General features: G+C 51.2%; 2 protein-coding genes and 1 non-coding gene across 11 annotated transcripts; 1 reads left to right on the top strand and 2 right to left on the bottom strand.

The window, feature by feature from the left end:
• Positions 1-2,857: 2,857 nt before the first annotated feature.
• OST4 (oligosaccharyltransferase complex subunit 4, non-catalytic) lies at positions 2,858-4,178 on the top strand. The gene is made up of 3 exons (XM_025454416.3): positions 2,858-3,029; positions 3,153-3,290; positions 3,945-4,178. Exon 2 carries the CDS (start codon positions 3,154-3,156, stop codon positions 3,265-3,267), a length of 114 nt encoding a protein of 37 aa, XP_025310201.1. The 5' UTR covers positions 2,858-3,029; position 3,153; the 3' UTR covers positions 3,268-3,290; positions 3,945-4,178.
• Positions 4,045-22,161, bottom strand: AGBL5 (AGBL carboxypeptidase 5). 9 transcript variants are annotated; one of them, XM_035700268.2, is made up of 16 exons: positions 22,010-22,157; positions 20,234-20,496; positions 19,814-19,985; positions 19,349-19,512; positions 18,619-18,796; positions 18,177-18,355; positions 17,297-17,753; positions 16,615-16,784; positions 16,151-16,286; positions 15,331-15,533; positions 14,521-14,735; positions 7,012-7,167; positions 5,824-5,930; positions 5,480-5,526; positions 4,940-5,070; positions 4,429-4,568 (listed from the first exon to the last, which is right to left on the bottom strand). In XM_035700268.2, exons 1-15 carry the CDS (start codon positions 22,043-22,045, stop codon positions 5,022-5,024), a joined length of 2,532 nt encoding a protein of 843 aa, XP_035556161.1. In that variant the 5' UTR covers positions 22,046-22,157; the 3' UTR covers positions 4,429-4,568; positions 4,940-5,021. The 9 variants fall into 9 exon arrangements, with proteins under 9 accessions (XP_025310186.3, XP_025310185.2, XP_025310188.1 ...); XM_025454401.3 differs by lacking the exon at positions 5,480-5,526 and having other exon boundaries at positions 4,045-4,568; positions 18,177-18,223; positions 22,010-22,161; XM_025454400.3 differs by lacking the exon at positions 5,480-5,526 and having other exon boundaries at positions 4,045-4,568; positions 22,010-22,158.
• TRNAA-AGC (transfer RNA alanine (anticodon AGC)) lies at positions 22,144-22,216 on the bottom strand. Its single transcript has one exon. It is a non-coding gene; the product is annotated as a tRNA-Ala (tRNA).
• Positions 22,217-22,396: the final 180 nt, after the last annotated feature.

Raw genomic sequence — 22,396 nt, 5'->3', positions numbered from 1 at the left:
AGCCAAGACCTAGGGGCTGACATGAATATTTGTGATACCTCAAATAAATCAGTGGCTCTGGGTTCACTGGGGAGGCTTGAGGTGTTGGGCAAGCAGGCCGCAATGGAGACAAAGTTTAGACAAAATGCACTGGTGGTGGTGGTGGTATTGACAAGTAGCCACAAATTTCCAAAGCAACTGACCAGAGAATTCCCAAGATCAAAAATGGCTAAGTCCTTGGGGGCACTAGGACAAGATCTATTTTATAACCTTTCCAAAATAGGGGATTTTCAAGGGCCTAGTGCCAATGGGAAATATTGGCTATGTTGGGCAACTAACTCATTCAGTCAGCCATCAGTGGCTGAGCAACATGCTCCTGAGGCTGGGATAGCCCAGGGCGCCTGCAGTAAGGAACATTTCTTGTCTAATGCCCTCTGTCAGAGAACTGAATACTGGGAGGAAAAAATGGAGAATAATATGAACTGGGCCTTGGGTTGTGCAAACCCAGATCGGAATTCAAGCTTGTGTGTACTCTTGAGCAAAAGTCCACTCCTGCTCAAATGCATACATGTTCTTTTTCCTTCCAACTCTTCCCACAGGTACAATACTTTAAGAACCAATCCCCTTTCCCAGGTCTTGTTGCTTTCTGATTTCTCAGCCTAATCCTAAACTCGTATCTTCTTGAAAATGTCACACAGGGACGCCTGGGTAGCTCAGTGACTGAGCATCTGCCTTCGGCTCAGGTTGTGATGGGCTTCCTGGGATCGTATCCCACATTGCGCTTCCTCTGGGGAGCCTGCTTCTCCTTTTGCCTATGTCTCTCCCTCTCTCTCTCTCTCATGAATAAATAAATAAAATCTTTAGAAAAAAGAAAAGAAAATGTCACACTAACTGCAGAGATTAAGTCCACATATGCCCCTTACCCCAATTCTCTCCTTCCTCCAATTCCCCCAAGGGTGAGGCTTTGCCCGTCTTACTTCCCACGTATTTTTCCATCCAAGCTTTCTTCAAGCTTTGTTAGTTCTTAGAGGAGTCTAGTTTAGTCCCAGGGACCATTTTTAATTTCGGTTCCTCCAGGCAGCAGGCCAAATGACCTATTCAAGGCTGATAAAGAGTCGCTGACCTAGGCACAGCAAATTCTGGGAGGTGAAGGACATTTCTAGATGGTTCCAAAACAAATCCTTTTCCTCTTGTCCTTGACCCTAGGATAACCCATCGAGTCCAAAGTTGGACACAGATTGTGGAATAGAGGAAAGTGGATCAGGTGACAGTTTTGAACCATTTGTAAAATCCTGGTCAAATCAATTACCTTCTGGGCCTCAGTTTCCTTCTTTGTAAAACGATCTTGAAGGCTCCCTTCAGCTTGGAAAGTCTAAGGTCAGTTGGTTTCAGGACAGCCTTGGAAATCTGAAGCACTTCCAAGGCCTCCCCTGTCATTTGCAGTCTAGAAAGCCTACTTTCCAGGGGTCTAGTCCTGTCTTAACAGTAGATCTAAGTGTCTGGTTGGAATTGGATCTGCTTCAAATTTCCAGGAGCCACAAAGCATAAAGTGTGTAATCCTTTAAGACCTAGACCCTCATTCTCCCAGAGCAGAGCTGGGAACAGACATACCACTCTGTGAGGGACATGAGGAAGTACACGACTGGGGTTTCACTATTGTGTGGAGGGGACATGGGCTTGGGATTCTAAATAGGAAACTTCTGGGAAATACTGGGTGGAGGCTAGGGGGTGAAATGGGGGAGGCCAGGGGGATTACAGACTGCTGAGACTGAGCTTAGAAGTCTCTGGGCTGGAGCATGGACAAACTGTTGATGGTGTCAGGCCAGGGAAGCCAGCTCTGGGCTAGTGCACCCCTAGCTCATGGTGCACACAGGCAGCAAGACAGTCCCCTGCCCCAGCTGTTCCAGTCCCATAGCAGCTCCTGTAGTTGTCCTTGGCTCAGAGAAGCAGAGGCGTCCCCTGAGCCCTGGCCCCCCTCTACCGCAAAGCAACTGGCTTCCATTACCCCTGACAGCTCCAGAGCAACAGCCCAGCCCCCGGCCCCAGCCTGGCTCCGTGCCGTTCCCTTTTATGGTGAAGCTGAGGGAAAGTAAGCAGTGAGGGGGGGCGGGGGGGGGGAGTAGGATCTCCCTGGGGCAGAGGGCTGTAGAGCTCCAATACTTCTCCCCTCACCAGAGACCCTCAGACATCTACCCAGAGTTTTCTTTCTCCCCAGCGATCCACTCTGCTCAGAACCCACAACCCCTCTGGCTCGTCCCAGCCCTTCCCCCCTTGCCCCTCCCTCCCTGCCATCCGGGGGGTGATTTCCCACTTGGCTCAAGTCCCACGGTTTGGGTTTTGATTCCCGGAGGGTCCGCCCTATTTCCGACGCCCACCTCCGGGGGTGGGGTGGAGGGAGCGAGCCCGAGTTAGGGAGGCACCGGTCAGATCACAGGCGGGATCGTTCCACTTGGCGGATGTGGGGGCAAAAAGGGGCGCACCGAGGAGAGGAGCACCCAGCCGCCCCAGCTCTCTCCCGTCTGCACCTCCTCTCACCCCCCTCTCCGCTGCGGGAGTCAGGGAGGGGACCCTGAGGGCAGGGCCCAAAGGAAGCACCTGGCTGGGCCGAGCCGGGAAGCGGAGGGTGGGCAGCGGCGCGGGGGGCCAGGGCAGGAAGGGGGTCGGGCCGAGCGTCTCACGCGGCCACGCCGCCGCACCCTCGCCCTAGCCGGCCGCTGGGCTCCGGGGAGGCCGCCACTGGCCGGCTGCGTCCCCTGCCGCGCCAGCTGCAGCCAGCTGTGGCCAGCTGCGCTCCGCGGGCCCTAGACGCGCGTCCACGGCTCGCCCGCCCCCTACGGCGGGCCGTCCCTCCGCGGCCCCGCCCCTGGCCCCGCCCCTTGCGATGCGCCGCGGGGAGCAGGCGAGACGGCGGGGCTAGAGAGCCCGTTCCGGCCGAGCGGCACAGCCGGAAGTGCCTGGTTTGGGCTTGCGCTCGCGCTACCAACTTCCGGGCCGGGACTCTTACCTCGAGCTACTGCGCAGACCGCGTCGCCGGGAGCCCAGCCGGTCAGGTGAGAGGCACGCAAGCGCGCTCCGCGGCGCCTTGGCGGTGGCTGGTCCTGGGGGCGAGGACGGGCCCCGGCCTGGGCGAGGAGTGCGCCGGCTTCAGGCTCAGCCCCTCGTCTTCTTCGCAGGATGATCACAGACGTGCAGCTCGCCATCTTCGCCAACATGCTGGGCGTGTCGCTCTTCCTGCTTGTCGTTCTCTATCACTACGTGGCCGTCAACAATCCCAAGAAGCAGGAATGAAAGTGGCGCTTTCTCCGCCCCAGGTAACGGTCCGGGGCAGTAGCGCCCAGCCCCCGGAGAGTGGAGTGGCGAGGCCGCGCCAGGGCCTGCAGGGTTCGAAACTTCAAATCAGAAAGTGTCGGGCCAAGCATGATACAGTCCAGAACTGAGCCCCCTTATCCGCACACGGTAGGGAGTGCCTTTCAGTGCCCTGCCCTCTACCCGTTAAACTGCTCCCTGCTAGAACGGGGGCGAGTTTCCTAATCCTTCTCAGCCCCCGTCTTCATGGTACCCTGATGCCCAAGTTGGGGTTTGGATACAAGGAGGCACTGACACCAGTAGGAATAAAGGTGCTGAGGATGCTGTCTATCCAAGTATGAGGATTTGGGCTCTTCCCTTAAGTAGCCCTCACTTCTCTAAGGTTGTTTAGGCTTTTATTTAGGCAGAATGTGCGTGTGTGTGTGTGTGTGTGTGTGTGTGGTTGTAAAGATGGAGAATTCTGGGGCAAGAGGCACTGAGTGACGGGTTGGCTACTGTAGACCGAAGTCCTAGAGAGAGGCGGGGGTGTGGGGGAGCCTTAAGTGTGGGTCTGAAATGTAAAGGGGGAACAGGCTGGATGGGAGTTGATGCCTGAAGGATTTCTCCAGAGGAAAGTTGCAGTATTTTCCTTACCTTGGGTCTTTCCCCCTCTTTTCTAGGGTTCCAGGACATAGTCTGAGGCAAGATGGAGGGTATGAGGGGCCTTCCCACTTCACTTCATCCCTCTACCCATCACAACATACAAAGCAACTACACCTGGATTTTTCCAAACAACTTTTATTTCCTCAAAGTCTTCCTTAACCCTATGGAACAAGAAGCTGCCACTGAGTAGGGCCCAGTATAGGAGCTTTCTTTTCTACTCCCTACCCCCAATATAAAAATATAGATATATATTTTTTGTGGTCCCAAAATCTTGTGCTGTGGGGGGGATGGGGTAGCAGGTTCCTGCTTTGTCCTGTCTCAAGGTGATGCTCTGCGATGCCTCAGAACAGCGTGGCTGGCATCCAAGAAGTTATGGTTGTCACATGGAATCAACAGCTGAGGGAGGGGACTAGCACATTCCTCACTGCGTTCCCCATCTTGGGGCTATATCCTGGACATCAAGGTTGAGGCATCAGACCCGGGGGGAGACAGTGAGTGGAGGAGATTTAGGGACAAAACAAACCTCAGGTTGGGCCAAGGGCCCCCCGCTGTAACAAATCCGGGACTGGGAGTCAGATAGACTACAGGAAATAGAAAAGGCAGGGGCAGAGCGGGGCCGTGGGGGCCCAGTCTGAGGCAGCCTGCAACAGAGAAGAGAGAGGAATCAGGGTTGTGAAAACTCTGCCCCTCTTTTGGTCTGTTTGCCAGGGGATGGGAGAGATGAGATGGGTAAGGATAGAGAGATTGAGTACTGCACAGTGGGCTGATGCTGGAATGAGCCAGCTCCTAGGCCTTAGGCCCTAACAAGAAGTTGTTTTCTTGTCCGCTGGAGTGAAGACAGGCCATGATGGGAAAAAAAAAAAAAAATCAGGGACGAGATTCTTAACGAAAGTACCTTTAGTCTTTGGGGGGTTAGAGGGTGTAGGGAAGGAAGAAAATTATCCTGAATGGCAGAAATGGGAGTAAAGGGACAGAAGTGAGGTGGGGTGAGGGACTGGACCCGGGTGCTCACCCTGGTGCAGAGTGGGGTCCCGGCTCCGGCTCACTGCTCTCCCTGGTCCGGGGTATAGGGGATGTGGGGCCCGCAGAGCCGCTCATCCCTCTGCAAGTCGGCGGTGAGCCCCGGCCCAACCTGGGCCTAGCCTGTATGGATAGGGGGTGGGCTAAGAGGCTGTATTCTTCCTTTAACTGTTTTGCTTCTGAGTTTGCTTCTAGAATTTCCATGGGTAAGAGTGTAGTATAAGTGTCGACAGTCTGACTATTCACTCCAAGTCTTACTTAAGTAGGGGAGGCAGAAGATCCATCATTTAATCTCCACAGCTGTATCATGGCTAACATTTGGCTAGACAGAGAAGCAGTGTATGGAAAGAGGTTGGAGAATCGGTAGATGCTCCCTCAGAGCCTTGTGTCCCTCAGCCCCTGCCAGAGCAGCTTAGGCTTCACCCATCCGGCCTCTGCCTCTACCCAGCTTAAGCCAATTTAGCTTGGGGATATGGACTGAATTGGAGTTGATGGCACAGCTGTTCTTAGGAGCAGCAACCAGATGTGTTACCTGGGGAATCCGGGACCCCTCCTGGCGGGAACTCGCCTCGGGCAGGTCTGGGCAGAAAGAGAGGAGAAGCTAAGGGCAGGGGCAGGCAGAGCCAAAGCTAGCAGGCTGAGGTTGGGTTATATCTGGCAGGGACATGGGTGGAAGCAAGAGACCTGGCTGAAGGGACTGGGGACACTGGACAGACAGAGGCACTCAGGCAGCAAGGTAGCTTTCTGATATGGTTGAGGGGAGAGGTTGTAAAGCAGTGCTGAGCATTTTCCCTCCCACTACCCAGATGAACAGTGCCTTGCTAGGCTCTGCCAGAGTTGTTTTGCTGGGGGCTGGGGAAGACCCAAAGATGTTACCTGCAATCGTGTCCTGATACAGGGGATCCGAGGTCCCAGCAGCCCTTTCCCAATCACCATGACAGCCTCTGGCTTGTCCCCTGAGGACATGAATGAGCAGCTGCTCCCTAGGAAACAAAGGAAACTGCTATCATGGGTAGTGGACTGTGGAAAAGGAGAGGTAACTTCCTCTAGATCAGGGTCTCTCAGTCCTGGCAATATTGACATTTGGGCTGGATAATTCTTTATTGTGGGCGGCTGTCTTGTGCATTGTTGAATGTTTAGCAGCCTTCCTGGCCTCAACCCGCTAGATAGCATATCTTCTTCTCCTGCCTTGTCCCCATCAAAACAACCAGACATGTCTTTCAGACCTTGCCACATGTTCCCTAGTGGGTAAAAGGGCCCCTGGTTGAGAGCATGGCATGCTCTAGTCTGGTCCAAGGGCTGTAGTAGCAACTTGGAGCTTGAATCAGAGCCCACAGGGCTGAACTTCTCTGTGAATTTATAGACCTTAGAGCCTATCCCATCCAAATGAGTGTTTAAGGATCATATTAGTACCCAAGACTGGTGGATTGAGGGCTACCCATTGAAGACAGTTGACAGGTTGGGAGTAGCAGGCTCTGAGGGAATTAGAGGATGTTGGACTGGAGTCTTATGTCTCATTCCTTATCCAGTCCTTTACACAGCTAGGGGTATAACTTAAAAGGAGACCAGGCAGCCTAGGTTTTATGTGGATGATATGGTTACACAGCATTTGCCGTGACGACAGGTGAAAGGCCTATGCCTTTTTTCGTTCTTCTGTTTTGTCTAATGTTGCCCAACTCCTGGAGTCAGGAAGCTCAAAGTAGCAGGTAGTCAGGTTGTTCAACTTTGAAAATGAGGATTAAGTGAGGTAATGTGCTTAGAGCAGTGCCTGCCACATAGTAGACACTCAAGAAATGGTAACTATTATTTTATTATTCAAAGACAGTTCCAGCTTCCTGTACAAGGACATAGGTGCTTTAGGGGTTTAGGATAATCCAGGAGGCTAACTGATGCTCCTGGTGTGCAGAGGGCCACCTTACATCAAGTCAAGAAAGATGTCCAGGTCAGGTAGCAAAGGAGCTGAAGGGACTGATTTAAGCCTCGTAGAGAGACTGGTCTATACCCTTGGTGCTAGGGAAGGAAGGAGGCTGGTCAACCTAGATTTTGGTGGCAGTGGGTACAGACCTGATATGCTGAGTGAGCTGGGCAGCAGACAGGAGCCCATGCTGTGTGAGGAGACCGGGCTAAAGCTAGCAGGATTTGGGGATGGGGCCAGGCTGCTTGAAGTAGGGCGATGGGTCAGTGGCTGCTGCCGCCGTCTCCTGTCCTGGCTTCGGGGCTCTGAGCAGAAGGGACACAGGAGATAAAAGGGCAAATAGATGAGGCCCTGGCACTCCACTGCCCTGCTGGGGCCCCTGCTCAGAGGATATCGGCTCTCAAGCTTGTCCTCATACCAGCACCCCACTTCAGAAGTAAATCTAAGATGGGTAGAAAGACCTCTGACATTTATCCCAGTTATCCAGGCCACAGCCAGCTCTTACCCACCTCCTTGTGGCTAACCAGCCTACTCACTTGCCAGTTCATTCTTCTGGCAGAGAACTCCCTGAGCTTGGCTTCTGAAACATAGCTCCTCTAGGTTCTCCTGCCTCTTAATTGCCCCTCTTCATCTCTTCCTGTCCCCAAATGCCAGTGTGCCCCCGCCCCCACCCCTCTGCCTCAGCCCAGTCTACCCTTGGTCCCCTCCTGCTCTGGTATACTCTAAACTCCCAAACTGCTTTCTGGCCCTTTCCCTGGAAAGGTCAGAGGTCTACTGGCATTTCTACTAGGTAATCTCTCATGACTCCAGCAAAACTCATTTTCTCCCATCCTTTTTTCTGTTCTTATCTTGGTGAAAAATGAACTAGAAACCTTGTTCATCTTTTGACTCCTTGCTTACATTTAGATTTGTGTTTAACCAAATCTGGACAACACCACCTCTGCCTTTGCTTGGATTTCTTCTTCATTCTCCCTTGCCATGGCCAGTGTCCAGAAAGAGGTCTTTATCTCTCATTCAGGCTTTTAGGGAAAAAAAAAATTCCTGCTGGTTGCCCTACCTCTTTCCTTTTACAATCCATCTTTCACACAGGTGCCTGAATGAAAAATCATTTGGTTTCAGGGAAAGGGGAGATACTGAAGGTCTTTTAAAGGATAAATTCTCAACCTTTTCATTTTAACATGGCCTTTGGCCTTTAACATGGCTCCATCCATTGTGGATTCAGTGAACCCATCATTGGTAGGATGCTGACTTGATCCTTCATACCTTCCACTGTAGCTCCATGGCTGCTAGTTGTGTGGCTCATCTGCAATGTCTGTCCCCTCTTCTAGTCAAACTTTACACGTCCCATCTCAGATGTCACCTCTGTGAAACCTCCTTTACCATCACAGGTAGAATGAACTGTTCTCCCCCCTTCATTGTCCTTGGTTCACTTGGGTAGTAATTGTTTTATGGTTTTTGTTTCCTTAATGAAATAAGTTAGTACATGTAAAGTAGTTATGATAGTGCCTAGAAGTAGTACTCAATAAATCTTAAGTAGTATTCTACTTGGAGCTTGAACCTCTTGAGGATAGAGACTTTGTCTTTTCCAGTCTATATGTCCTGGTGCCTACAAAATTCTGCCTAGAGAACTAGAGACTTTAGTAAAGTCCTGAATAGCAAATACCCACTGTAGGCCACAGGCTGACTCAAGAATCTCTCTGAGTTTAAGGACATATGCTTATAACCTGTGTGGCAGCTCTCTCTGGTTCATATCTTGTGGCTAAAGTCTCACTGCCACAAGCTCTGAGAGCAGATGGTGGCTGGATGGGGTAGGGAGGCTTTCAGGTTTGGCAGGCCCTTCCTCATCACAGAGGGACAACAGATGCCAATTGCTCTCAGACCAGATGAGCTGTTAACCTTCATGGAGCTGAATTCAGTGGAGGTCCCAGGATGCCAGGTGGCCCCCAACAAAGCAACATGTATTGGACAGAAAATACCTCTAATTCAGAAAGTAGGTGACAATAACCATCTTGTCCAGCTATACTGTGCAGTAGCTAGCAGTGACAAGGCTACTTTTTGGAAATCCCCAACCGGATTTTTAAAGATTGATACTGAAATGAATAAGGAACAGAAGAAAGAAAGAGATTTTAGGAGAGAAGCTATTTTGGCTCTGAAAAGTTTGTTGAGATGCTGAGTCAAGAGTCAAAAGTAGAGCCAAGAGTCAAAATAACCAGACCTGTCAACTTTACATCAATAATAAACAAACCACAACAATAAACAGACTGTACGGTGCTAATAAGAGGTGACATAGCAGTGAAGGACAAGAGAAGTCAGAGATTCATGGCTTCAGGCAACCTGAAGCCTCTAATCACCACCAATGACTGAGAAATAATGTAGAACCCAGACCTGGGTAATTCTTTAGTAAAACAGTGATAATTAGGATAATGTCCAAATGACAGCGCATAATAGGCAGAAATGAACGTGAACTGGATGGAAATGTGGGTTTCTAGAGGGTCTGAGGAATACCTATACACAGAAGTATGCTGAAATTATGTTAAAGGATGAAGCCTCACCCACCCAGGAAAGGTAAGAAAGAGGGCAAGTAAGAAAGCAAGTGGAAGTTTTTGGAACATTTGTAGGTTGTAGCAAGAACTGAGTAGCGCTCTAGAAGTTAATGAAGCAAAACAGGCGTGATGTAAAAAATGTCCGCCTGAATGTAGGTATTCTGGGAAAGATACTATGGATACAACTCAAGAATCCTGCCCCTAATGAGAGTTTAAGGAAGGGAGACCAGTCTGGTTTAGGAGAGAGGCCTAATTTTGAAAGAATAAGGTATTTAAAGATAGCATTTTAACCCACACTTAGACTGTCTTAAAACCTGGCCGGGCCTGCCTGTAAATTTGGCAATGTGAGCACACAGCCTAATTTCTCATGTTTTGACTTTTGTCCCTGGTATAATCCAGGCCTACTCAGTCCTCAAGACTGTTTAAGGGAGGAGCCCTAGCTCTGTTTTATTTCTTGGTTCTAAGGTAAAGAGTCAGTGGCTTAAGGCTGAGTGCAGTGATATGTGAATCAGCTTTGCTTCCAGAGGTTGTGAGACTGTACTTTATTGTAATCAGCTAGAGATTCCATTTTGGAATAGTTCTAGGGTGAAGGTCTGAGGTAGAGGCAGACTGCCCTCACTGGTGCAGGAGTCAGAATCAATATTCTAAAAGTCTCATGACTTAGAAGAGTGGTTTTTCTGGCTTGGGCCTGGGTCTTGCATCATCATCCTGAGACATCTTTGGAACTGTCCCTACGTGTAGCACCTTAGATCTTCCCGAATTGCTGGGATGATCACAGACCTGATTTATGCTCTCTGAAGGGTGGAAAGGTGAGATAAGTATTTATTTGGCCCCCTGCTTCTTGCCTTTTATTCATTCAACATATATTTATTGATCATTTAATAAGTGCTAGGTGCTAAGGGAATAAACATGTTAGGAGACATTACCTGCCCTCAAATAAGCTTTAATCTGCTCTCTCCCATGAAACTAGTGATGGTGCTCAAGGCATTCTTCCTATGTCCTCTGAGTCACTTTTCAAAGGAACTTCCACTCCACGGTGGGACTTGAGCTGCTCTGCCAAGAGTGGCCTGGCAGCTGAGCCACGGCATGGAGGCGGCCAGGGAAGAGTTCTAGTAACTACAGTGGATGTGCCAGAGCTGAGAGGGAGGACAGTGGCGGTGGTAGGATGCCAACTGATGGCCTCCACTTTGACGTCATCCCTTGTCGTTTATACCAGGATCTCGCCAGGTAGGCCAGTTTCAGTTATTGAGTGAGACTTGGCCTGAATCCAGGGCCAGGACGAGAATAAAGTACCTGGGGTGCACGATCTGAGAAGGCCTTGGCCTGACCCTGATCCTTGGGCGACCCACTGGCCTCACCTTCATCCTATGCCCTGCATAACTGCTAGGAGAAGCTGGCTGACTTAGCTACTCTCTCTCCAGCATGCCTGCCTTCGAGCTCTGTTTGTGTCTCCTTTTGTACCAGTATCTTAGGGGCTTTTGGCTTCCCTGACTCAGTCATTGGACTAGCTATTCCTTTGCCCTTGCCCTCTTCTGCAGCAAGAGCTGCTGCTAGCTCCTGCTGGATGGAAGCCTGACTGCAGAGCCAGGAAGGTTGCTGCTCAGGACCTGTTGTGCAGCTGGGGGAACTAGGTAAAGAAGCTCCTGTCTCTGCGGTCAGAGGGTGGTGGGGGTCAAGGCTTCATCGGAGTCTCTTGCAGCCTACTGTCCCAGGAATATTCCCGTTCACCTGGAGTTCCCTTATACGTTGGCCTTCTAAAATGCCACTCTCCAGCTTTGAGGATAGGGCCTGAGATGATGAGACTAGTCTCCTGAACCTCTACCTTAAGCTTCTGGCTGCTTAGATCTTTTCGGAAATTTTCTGGATAGCCCAGTCTCACCCTCTGTTTTAGCCAATAAAGGACAGTCATGAATTAAATGTATAGTTAAGTGTGATATTATTTTTATACATTAGTGGAAAAAAATATACTAGTTTACAAGTCAGAAAAAAATTTTTGTTAAGTCACAATCTCAATTTTGGGTTTGGAAAGTATAGCTGCTTTATAGTTAGGTCTCAGAGATAACGGGAGTTGTGTTCTTCCTATCTTAGAAGACACAGTGCCTGGGTGTGGCAGGGGCTAAAGAGCCGGATATGTTGAACCAGGAAATAGTGTAAAGCTACAGGACTGATCAACTGGACAAAGTTGTTTTTCTGAGGGTTGGTTGAAGATGCCAAGTCCAAATACAGTCTGGTCCCTATCCTAAGCCAGGGCTAGTCTATTTTGGAGTCCTATTAGGGATTGTAGGAATTGAAGCAGCAAAAATTGTAGCACCTGAAGTCAAGATTCCAGCACTCTGACCTTTCACCTTCTTACAGTATTCCTGTTTGGTATCATTAGTAACCCCCTTTCCAACCCTCTATGACTTTAGACACATAGTTTGTCAGGTCTTACAAATATTTACGCAAGTCCCCACGTGTCTCTTATTCAAGCCAGCTCTTTTTTTCTGCTTCTTGGCTCACTGACCTGGGGGGACATTGCTTATCACTAGCTTTACTTGAGTTTGTTGATGATGCCTAGATCCAACCTTTTCTGCAGGCTGATTTTTCTGCCTGCAGGATATCTCCATATAGAAAGCCCACGACATCCAAGCATGTCTAAAATAGATAAACCTAGGGGCACCTGGGTGGCTCAGTGGCTGAGTGTCTGCCTTTGGCTCAGGTTGTGATCCTGGGGTCCTGGGACTAAGTCCCACATCAGGCTCCCCACAGGGAGCCTGCTTCTCCCTTTGCCTATGTCTCTGCCTCTCTCTGTGTCTCTCAGGAATAAATAAAATCCTTAAAAAATAGATAAGCCTCAGCACTTTATTTCCAATGTCCTAACATCACCATGATTCTTTCCTTTGGCCTGTAGCCTTGAAGCTTTTAGTTGGCCCTTCTTCCACCATCATTGAACCTTGCCGCCTCTATTTCTGATACGTATATTCACCTCCTTGCCCGTCCCTGGTACAGCCATTAGTCATCTCATATATGAACTATGGTGAGGATTCCCCTCCCCCTGCCTGCCTGATACATAGAGTTCACAGGCTGCTCTTCCATAAATCTTTTGTTCCCATCATCCTCTGAAGCACACAATCATTGCAGAATGTCTTAACTCATCATCTTTGTTTTCAAGACATTTCAACTTCTTCCTCCTACCTCTCTTCACCTACTTTCTGTGCTTGAAGGGCTTGGCCCTTTGAGCCAGCTAGGTATATTTGCTTCTTGTCCTCTCTATGTAGCAGTGCTGGTCCTGGCTACCATTCTCATCTCTGGAATGTTTTTATCAGGCTGTATACTACCACACATTCTTCAAAACCATTTCTCAACTGAATGCTCTTTGCCTGATTACTTTTGAGTTTATCTAGGATGGTGGCTCCTCAAGTCCCGTGTTATAATGAGTGTGTGCTTCTCTGTTCTGTATACTGTCTTGGGTCTGTTTCCTGTAAGGAAATACTTAGTCCCAAATATGCCACTTTCTCTTAGCTATTTGGGGGAAGTAAAAAAGACACGAATACATGTCCCTCACTGAAGGAGCTTCATACAGCACTCTGCATTGGGGTGGGGGTGGAGCTGATAATAAAATACTGATTAAAAACTGCCTAGAGTCCTCCGGTGAGGACCTGGACTTGGAGAGGACTCTTTCCTATTTCTCTTTTGTAGTCAGGGAAGGGGAATTTAGGATGCTGACATTCCTTACCAGGAACTATGAGTAGAGAGATATGAGAGATTGACAAAAAAGAAAAAAAAGAAAAAAGGACAAGAAATTAGAGGAAGTTTGAATAGTAAAAAGTATGAATAACTCAGCTACTGATAGCTGTGAAATCCTGGACAAGTGACCCTTCCACAGCCTCTGTTTTCTCACCAGAAAAATGGAAACACCATCCATACCACAGGTCCTTGTGAGGATCAAATGAAATATATACGTAATACTGTTTTGTTCACTGTTTAATGCTATTTAAATACAGGGCATTATTCTTTCATACTGTCCTTCAAACACAGTGGACAAAAGCATCCTCTCCCCATGGTGGGGAGAATCTCAAGGAATGGGGCTTGGAACATACGTGGGGGTAACTGCGTTGCTTATCAGGGCTAAAACGTCTTCCTGGTCAACGATGCTCAGGACCACTGCTCTCTCCCCTGTGGCTGCTCTAACCAGTGCAGTCAGATTGCCACGCCCACTGGCCCAATGTGTGCTTCTGGTCTGTACCAGGGGAAGTGCTAATGAGGACAAGTGCAGCCTGAAGACCCTGCAGGACTCTTAGCTCCAGCTTACAAAAACCTCCATGCTCTTGCAGGATTTCTCCAGCCTAGAGGCCATGTACAATACTGACTTGGGAGTTAGTGTTCTAGAAGTGGCACTACAATGATCTCGCTGCACCAAAGTCAGAGTCACTCCCAAGGAATGGTTCCATAGTCCTTCCTCTTCTTTTCCCCTAAGGCCCACCTGTTTCTGTTACACATTTGAACCCAGAATCTCTTATCAGGCAGGGTGTCCTCAAGCCAGGCCTAGGGGTACTGATACCCAGTTGAGTGGCTGTGGCCACTGCTGGATGAGGCCAGACTGTTGCTTTGTAAGCCTCAAACAGAAGCTGTCTGTAGTTGTTCCATTTTTCTGTGGAAGAGCTGGAATCCTCATACCGCTGAGTAGGCTCTGAAGCCAGGAACAGTTTCATCCCAGAGAGACCTTGAATCGGGGTCTCCGGCTCTATATCGCTGCAGTCTGCAGTGTGAGGACATTTCCTTATACTGCTCCCTACAAGACAGCCTTGGCACCATCCCTGATGTGGAGGCTCTGCACTGGAATGTGGCCCTACTTCAGCTTGTGTTTTGTCCCTGGGGATCCCCCTGCTCCCCAGCATGTGCCAAAGCCCGGGTGCCCAGGACTCCCGCCTGGGCTATGCACAGTACTGCTCTGGAGCTGGAGCTCATGGCGCAGGGAACACCAAGGTCGCAGGAGAGGCTGCAGGTTCTGCTATAAACTAATTTTATTGATTCACCCCTTGGTCCCAGCCAAGCGTATATCTTCAAGCTCTCACTTCCCCCAGCAGTGCCCCAAACAACTGAACACCTGTTGCAGGGGCTCCCAGACTGGCTTACCTCTGACGGGGCCCAGCACCCGGTGGCTGACCTTTTGAGTGCTAGAGCCCAGACCTGGCAGCCCTGTAGGCCGACTGCCATGAAAAGGAAAGCTGGGGGAGTTCTTCATCTGTGGAGAGTTCTGTTGGCTGCTGCTGCTGCCACCAGCACTTGTGCCAGTGCTAAAACTGCGTGCTCGGCTCAAGGGATTTTCAGAGCAGGAAACAGGCAAGCCGCTGCAAAGAAGCAGATGCCAGTTAACCCTGGGCCAGGGAGGTTGTGTCCCAAGGCTTTCCCCATGGTCTGATGCTCAGTAAAGCTTCACCCCTGGGGTAATAAGCATAGGGACTCACTGCAAGGGAGAAGGGAGAAATTTGTGTCCATGATAGTGTCTAACCTGGGGCATACCAGCTGATCTCAGAATGCCTCAGAGCCCTTGTTCACACATACCTGTTCTGCAGAAAGCGTTCTAAGAGCTATGGGGCTCTCTGGGCAGCTTTAACTCTCGGTGAGCTCCCCACCTTATTCCTTCAGTGTCAGCCCTTGGACCTGTCGTCACTCCCAACCGCTGGAAGCCAAGACCCGCCCCCACTTCCATCGCAATTAGATTTAATTCTGTGCAGGGCTCTGGAGCAGGAATCCCCTGACCTGGTTTTCAGATGCCTAGGAAGTATGTCGCTTGAGGTAAAAGGGAAGAGGATCCCAGTTTCAAAAAAAAATGCATTAATCTTACCAATTATAATTTACTCTGAAAATATTCCTTGGAACTCCTTGCTCTAGAGCCCTGTTCCACTTTCCTACCCTTTCCTCCTCCCGCCCTGCGGGTCTTACTTGGTACTTTTGGGTGGCGTGCGAGAGCCTCTCCTCTTGCTGACACTCACGTTCACAGTGCTGCTCAGGCCACGGCTGCTGCGCACGTGTTTCAGCATCCAGGCACGGAGGTTCGTGAGGCTGCTGTGCTCTGACAGTATGATTCGGGGCCACGGATTGCATTCAGCCATGTCCAGAGCTGCAATGGCCATAGCTCGTCCCACCTGTGGGGAGTCCCACATGGCTCAGTGTCCGGGCTCCCGCCCCAGGCCGCGGTGCTGGGGTGGGTCGCAGCGGAAGAGAAGGCCAGGCCAGGCCTCCATTGTTCTCAGTGGGTAACCTACATTTTTGTGCCAGTGCTGTTTATCTCAGCAGAGCGAAAGCTGCTTCCTGGACTACTGCTCGTTTTGGGCAAGAGCAGGTAGGTTTTCTGGCTGGTACCAGGAAGGGGTACTCCCAGCAGGAGAAGCCGTTTCCATCTCTTCTATAACCTGCAGCTCTTTCTACCTTTCTTGTGTGCCCCAGGACCCCAGAGGTCAAGGCCAGTGTAGAGGTGATGCTTGTAAGCCCAGGAAGCAGGAAGATAAGCTCAGAGGCAAAGAATCTGACTCAGATGTGCTGGGGGTTCTCTGTGGTATAGGGTGAGAAATAGTGCCTGCTTGTCCTCTCAGTACCGTACGGTCCAGGCCTGCCCCTTAGATTAGCTGAAGAAAGTTACTCAGTGGTGAGATGGTGACAGATGGGAAGCCTCTCTTCAGAGGACTGGAGTCAGGCCACAGGAGTAAATGCCCTTCTGGCCTTGGAGGTTCCCCCTTTCACCACGCACCCCACGTATCCATACCTGCTCGAACAGCTCCACAGTGTATCTGGAGGGGAAGGCCGGCGGGGGAGGGGGGCTGGCACGCCCGTTGTCATGGCAGGCGGCAGGGATGCTGTTCACGGAGCGCCCCGTGTTGTAGTTGCATTCAAGTGTGTAGCTAAGACACAGAGACTTTATTAGTGTCCTGCCTGGACAGAGTCAGAACAGAACCATCCATGGGGGACAGCCTAGGTGGTCTAAGAAGTAATCGCTTGGAAAAAAAAAATGCATACAAACAAAATGCTAAGCCCTAGCCTCAGCACTGTTATCACATACCCAGGAAGTCCCCAAAAGACCAGAGTCCCAGACTAAGGACAGTGATGCTAATGGCAAGCCTGGCTTTTGAGAAGGCTTGGGCTACACCCCTGCTCTTCAGACAGTCCAGACTGGGTGTTGTTTTCCTTAGGGAAGGGGCTTCATCAGCTGCATCCCAGCTTCCAGCCAACCTGTGGATTATCCCTGAGGCTTTGTAGATTGCAACTCGGCCACTTCCCTCCTTAGACTGGCCATCTCTGCGGTCTCGGGCATACATGTTCTTCTCTGAGAAATTGCAGCCCTGGAAGTCGAAGTGTGCTGAGTTCAAGGAGATGAGCTTTGGATACAGCATATTTTCCACCTGTTTGGGGGAGGAAAAAGGCAACTCAGGAGAGATGGACAGAAGGAAGAAATGGGCAAGGAAGAGATGGCAAGCAGGGGACCATGTGACTAAACCCACGGCGGATACCATTACAGCCACTGGCAGTCGGCAGTGTTCTTGGAATTCTCACTGTATGCCTGATGTTATTTCCAGGTGTTGGAAAGGTACAAGTCCACCTCCTTTTAAGCCCTTAGCTTCTTCTCTCCAATAGTGCAAATTTTTTCCTTTTCCCCTGGTTTCCTAAACTCTAGAATAAAGACTACAGCACTGATAGCTTGACCTTCGTTCAGAGGTCATGATGTAATACCTGAGACACAAAGCCCCACTGCCATCCCTTCTTGGCCCTTTGAAGCTTGTTCAGAGGCAAGAATACCTCTTGCAGCCGCAGGCCTTCCTGCCAAAAGGCCACCTTCCCTCTGTCCGTGGCCTAACCTTTATCTCTTGACGTGCAACAATCCCCACACTCACATGATACTCTGTGGACCCCCTACCTGGGTGCTCTCATCACTAAAGTTGTTTCCATACATGAAGCAGCCCCTTTTGGATGCATGTCCGTGCAGGTCCACATAGTAAGCGACACCACTCTCTTTAGGGGGGATGGTGTCGGGGGCTGGCTGCTCAAGCTCAGCAGACTGTTGTGGCATAATCCACACACCGCTGGGCTTCTGCTCTGCTGGCTTGGTCTGTGTCCAGGCTTCAGGGTTGTCCCCATCAGATGCATGGCCAAGGTGACCTTCGTTTTGGAGATTGTTGGCCTTCTCGAGGTCGGAAAGGTGAGCATCAGGAGGGAGCTGAGGACTGTGCTGGTGCTCAGAGGGACTCGGGGGGTTCAGACGGGAGTGCACGTGGTGGTAGAGAAGCACAGCTTTGGCCCCATAAATGGCTGGGTGCAGGACCGCATCAGGCTTCAGGTACTGACGGTTCAGATTCACTCCACGTGAGTCTGTGCTGTAGGAAGACAGGGACTAGAGCAGGGTCGAGCCAGATGGGCCAGGGGGGAGACGTGAGAGTGGATGAAACGGGGGCCATGGTAGACCAACTTACAGAATGAAGCTCAGGTTGCATTAGGAAGGAAAGAATTGAGGACAGGCCCTCTCCTTGATCTGCTGTCACCCCTCCCCTAGAGACCTAAGCACAGCTCCCTCTATGCAGGTGAACCTGCAGTTATTCTAATTCTACTCCTTCCAGAGAGTTCCTCATGTGCCACATTCCTTCTCTGGTCCCTGGACAACGAGATGGGCTTGTCCTTGTTTGGATGCAAGAAGATTGGGAATACAGAAGAAGTTAAAGAAGAGGCTGACAGTATTTCACTGAGATAGAGGACACGAGGAGGGCTGGGAACAATCCTGACGGGCTGGGGAGGCTTCTTACCGGTAGTGGCCCCGGACCACACCATCAGGGTTCAACATGGGAATCAGCTTAAAGACAAAGAGGCGACGCAGGGTTTGAGCCCGGGGGTCATCAGGTCGAAGGATGAAGTCCAGAAAGCCATTGAAGACAAAGCTAGATGGAGTCTCCCCAGGGTGTACCCTACTGCTTAAGAAGAATATCTGAGGTGGAGAGGAGAGCGGTCATTAGGCCAGTTACTCTATAGGTCCACTCTAACAGGATACTCTGGGCTGAGGGGAGGCAGGGGCGGGCAGGAATAGCCACTGGATTTCCAGCTGGCTGAGTCTGCAAGTGGAGTAGAAGCGGCCATGCTTGCCTCCCAAAGCAGACTAAGGATACCCAGAGATAACATGGCCTTAATCTATCAGCAGGGTCTGAAGCTAAGGAAAGGCCAAGGTACTATCTTTAGGCTATTCACACTCACCCTCTTGCCTGTGAAACAGAATGGTCGGGGGGTGCCGGTATCAGGAAATAGCTGCTCTAGGCGGGGCTCTCGATCTTCTTGAAGCCCATGGCAGGAAGTGATCGTTAGCAGATCTACACGAAGTCCATCCAGAGAATAGCAAAGGATCTCCCGATGGTAATAGATGGTATCCAGGGGGCTGTGGGGACAAAAATCATTAAGCCAGGAGAAGTCCCTAAAGTCCTAATGAGGTGAGCTTTATCACCAGCCTAGGCTTTGTAGGATCTGGTCTTTTACCCTACCCTTTGGGACCTTATAGTCCCTTGTGATGTTAAATGAAGCTGAGGATTCTGCGTTGCTAGAATGCAGAATACAGGACAGGATGAACTTATTGTTTTTTCCCCAGTTTATGGCTCCCTATGATAGATCACTTTGTGTAACAAGGGCTTGTCCTCTGTTGGGACAGAAAGAAAGGTGTGCTGAGCAATGGCAGTGCTGAGTTCTGGATAGCTGATGGAAGCTGGGATATTAATAGGCTTGAACTGGGCAGGTGGATGAGTAGAATGTAGGTAGTGATATGGTGAGATCAAGGTCATATACATATTTGTCAAAGGTACCCAAAGTCCCACATTCTGTACAGAAAATAGAACTGGTGATGTTTTGTTTTAGGGCTCCTGGGGAAAGTTCCAGAAGTAGTAGAGGTGCTGTCTGGTCTAGGACTGTATGGCATGAGTAAGGATGGGGTCGGCACCTGCTATGGGTAGGGTGGTTCTCCAGAAAGCGCTGGTCTAGCTGGTTTAGCAAATCCTGGCAGTCACTATAGGAGAAGGGGTAGCAGAAGGCGAAGAAGGTGGTGGCCCCACGGCCCTCCACGAAACGGTGTACAAAGGATAACACAAACTGCGTCTCTGTCATCTGAGAAGCAGAGAAGGAAGAGGGAGAGGCCATTGGTGTGAGAACGAAGATCCCACTGGGATCACCAGGAACTGATCTTACACCCTCAGCACAGTGACCAATTTCCCTCCCTCTGGGACTTTCCATATGACAGTTGGCTCCTTCTAGGCTTCCTGAGGCAGGGGCTTATCTTGGACTCCAGCAGATACCAAAACCTGGTGTGCCGTCTGCCTGGTACTCCGTATCGAGGCTCACTCCTCTTTCCTTTCCCTCCTCTACTTTTAGCACCCCAGTCTGCCTGTCCTCCTCATGGAGAACTTACCTCGAAGGTGGGCCGATCTCGAATGCGTTCCCAGCGCGGCCGGGTGGGCAGTGTGCGCACGAAGGGAGCCATGCCCTGGGAATACAGCTTGCTTTGCTTATTCATGTTCATAATGTTGATCTTGATGAGTTTCCCTGGAGTTCCTCCCCGGACACTGAAGTAGAACCAAGACCTGAGGGCCAGAGGAGGAGAAACGGGTTACTGTAGACTGAGGTTTGGAGTGAGGATATGTGGGACAGCTAGAGCAAACGAAATTGGGGAAGGCCTGTTCAGTTAAGGAGGAGGCAAGGAGAGAAGGAGTGTAGGGAGAGGGAGGGTAGCGATGGTGTAAGCTGTAAGAGAGCTAACTGAGCATGGAGTTGGGGGGACATGACATCCCCTCTTTTTTCCTCCTTCCACCCTTTACTGCTTTCTTCTTACCTGTTCCCATTCTCAAATTCTGTTTCAGCACAGTCTGGTCGGGTCCACACGTTGAACTCATAGTCAGGGGAAGAGGCAATGCTGCTGATGGGAGCTGATGCCCCCCCACCTGCTCCTCCTTCCCCATCGCTAGACACAGATTCCACCTTCTCCACGTGGGCTAGGTTCCCTGAATCAAAGCGAGAACTGAACAGCAATCCCCCACAGCGCAGCTCCATGGTGAGGCTGGGAAAGCATCCTCCTGCCCACTCTGGCCCTGAGAGCTGGGGGAAAATGGGGGGTGGCGTAGGAAGGAGAAGGAAGAAAAATGAAAACAAGTGTTTTGGGTCTCCCAATAAAGCTGTTCTTAGGGAGTGCCCTGAAAAGCAAGAGGCTCTTTCCACCTCAGAAAAGGGAGACGTGGCCTTCCAGCAAAGGCTAAGAGAAACCACTTTTCTGTCCTCACGCTAAGGGTTATAACTGACCTAAAAGGACCCCATTTTACTACAGCTTGGCTGTTCCAAAATGAACTACTCAGTGGCTTAACTATGTTGAGAAATGCTAGATTCGAAGCTTTTTGCAGCCCGAAGGTTAGAGAATAGTATTAGAGAGGTCAGATTTTCCAAACCTAGCCCAGATACACCCACCATAACCAATGGCCATCTTGAAAGTTGGGCCTTTCTGGATCTCTGGTTCCTAGAATGGCTCCTTGCTCTCCAGCAGCGTGGAGCGGAGAGAACCAAGTTCCAAGTCTCTCCACTCCATCCTCACAAGTACTGACCAGGCATTTGGTCTGTTGCTCCCCTGAGCCCTGGAAGGGCTGGTTCTTTCTTTTCTTTTGTTACTACCTTATGCCTATTATGGAAGAAAACTAGAGAACGGCGGCCTCTGCCAAGACAAAAGAAACCGGGCGGAAGGCACCTGCTCACCTGGAGACCGTAGCTCAATTCCAGTTAGGGCATGGGTCTGTTTCTAGCCCCCTCCCGCCCTGCAGAGCCCCGGAGTCCCTGAAAAAGCTACGAGGGCAGTAGCTGTGGGTGAATGATGGGTATTCTGAGCACCCCTAGAAAAGCGGCTGGCCGAGACCCACTTGGGGGCAACGGGTGAGTTCTCGCCCCTCGACCCCGACACACCCTCGCTTCACACTGACCGAGCTCGCCCAGGGCAGGGTGGGGCTCGGGGGCACGGAGGGGCGAGACAGACTCACACTCGAGGCGGGGAGCACCGGGGGCCAGGGCCGCGGCCGCGGGCGTGGGGGCGGGGTGGGGGTGGGGGTGGGGCCGGGGAGGCTGGGGCTCGGGGCGCGGGGCGGGGCGGGGCGGGGTGGCATTCCAGAGGGGCTCCGGGCTGAAAGGGGCTGACAAGGGGGCGGGGCCGCGGCCGGCGGGGCCCGCGCTCCACGCAGCGCCCCTCACCTCTCTCGGGGCCGGCGATCCCGCTCCCTCTCCCGCTAGCGAGGCGCCACCTCGGGCCCCGGCACCCGGGTCCTCCACCCAGGACCCAAACAAAACCCGAGCGCCGCGGTGCCGGGACCCCGCTCTGCCAGGAAACAAGAAGTCCCTCGCCTATTGGCCGTGGGTGCAGCTGGCTACCCGCCCAGTAAGGCTCGCTGCCATTGGTCAGCGCGCGGGGGTTCCCTCGCACGTTAGCGGGTACCTGAGCCAGTGGCGCTTGGGGGCTCGGCCGGCAGATTGGGCCGGAGGGTTCCATCGCATCTTCTCGGAAGACGGTTAACGGCCTGCCCGCCGGGAGGAGAAAAACACAAAGTGACCGGGAAATAAGTTGTAAAAGACTCACCTGCAAAATTAAGGGACAGCGTGCGAAGCTAATCATCGAGCACCGTGTTCCTCTGTGTATCACAAAACACCTTCCTGGGTCCGCTGATCTCCCACCGTTCAGCGATCCTCTGATGCACGGGGCAAAAACCTGAGTGGAGGATGCGGGCATCGATCCCGCTACCTCTCGCATGCTAAGCGAGCGCTCTACCATTTGAGCTAATCCCCCGCCTGCTGCCGGTCCTCTTCCCTTTGCCTTACAGGCTTCTCTGGGCTGGCCGCTGACCCAAGGATCGACCGGAATTCAAGACGTTCATACAGCAGAGTATAGTAGGATCATGGGCAAGATTTTTGCAACGCAGACATGTAATAATCACACGTAAGCAATAGTTATACACAACGTCGCATC

Source organism: Canis lupus, chromosome 17, assembly GCF_003254725.2.
Source record: "Canis lupus dingo isolate Sandy chromosome 17, ASM325472v2, whole genome shotgun sequence".
Lineage (NCBI taxonomy): Eukaryota > Metazoa > Chordata > Mammalia > Carnivora > Canidae > Canis > Canis lupus.
This window is presented reverse-complemented; position numbering and strand designations above follow the sequence as displayed.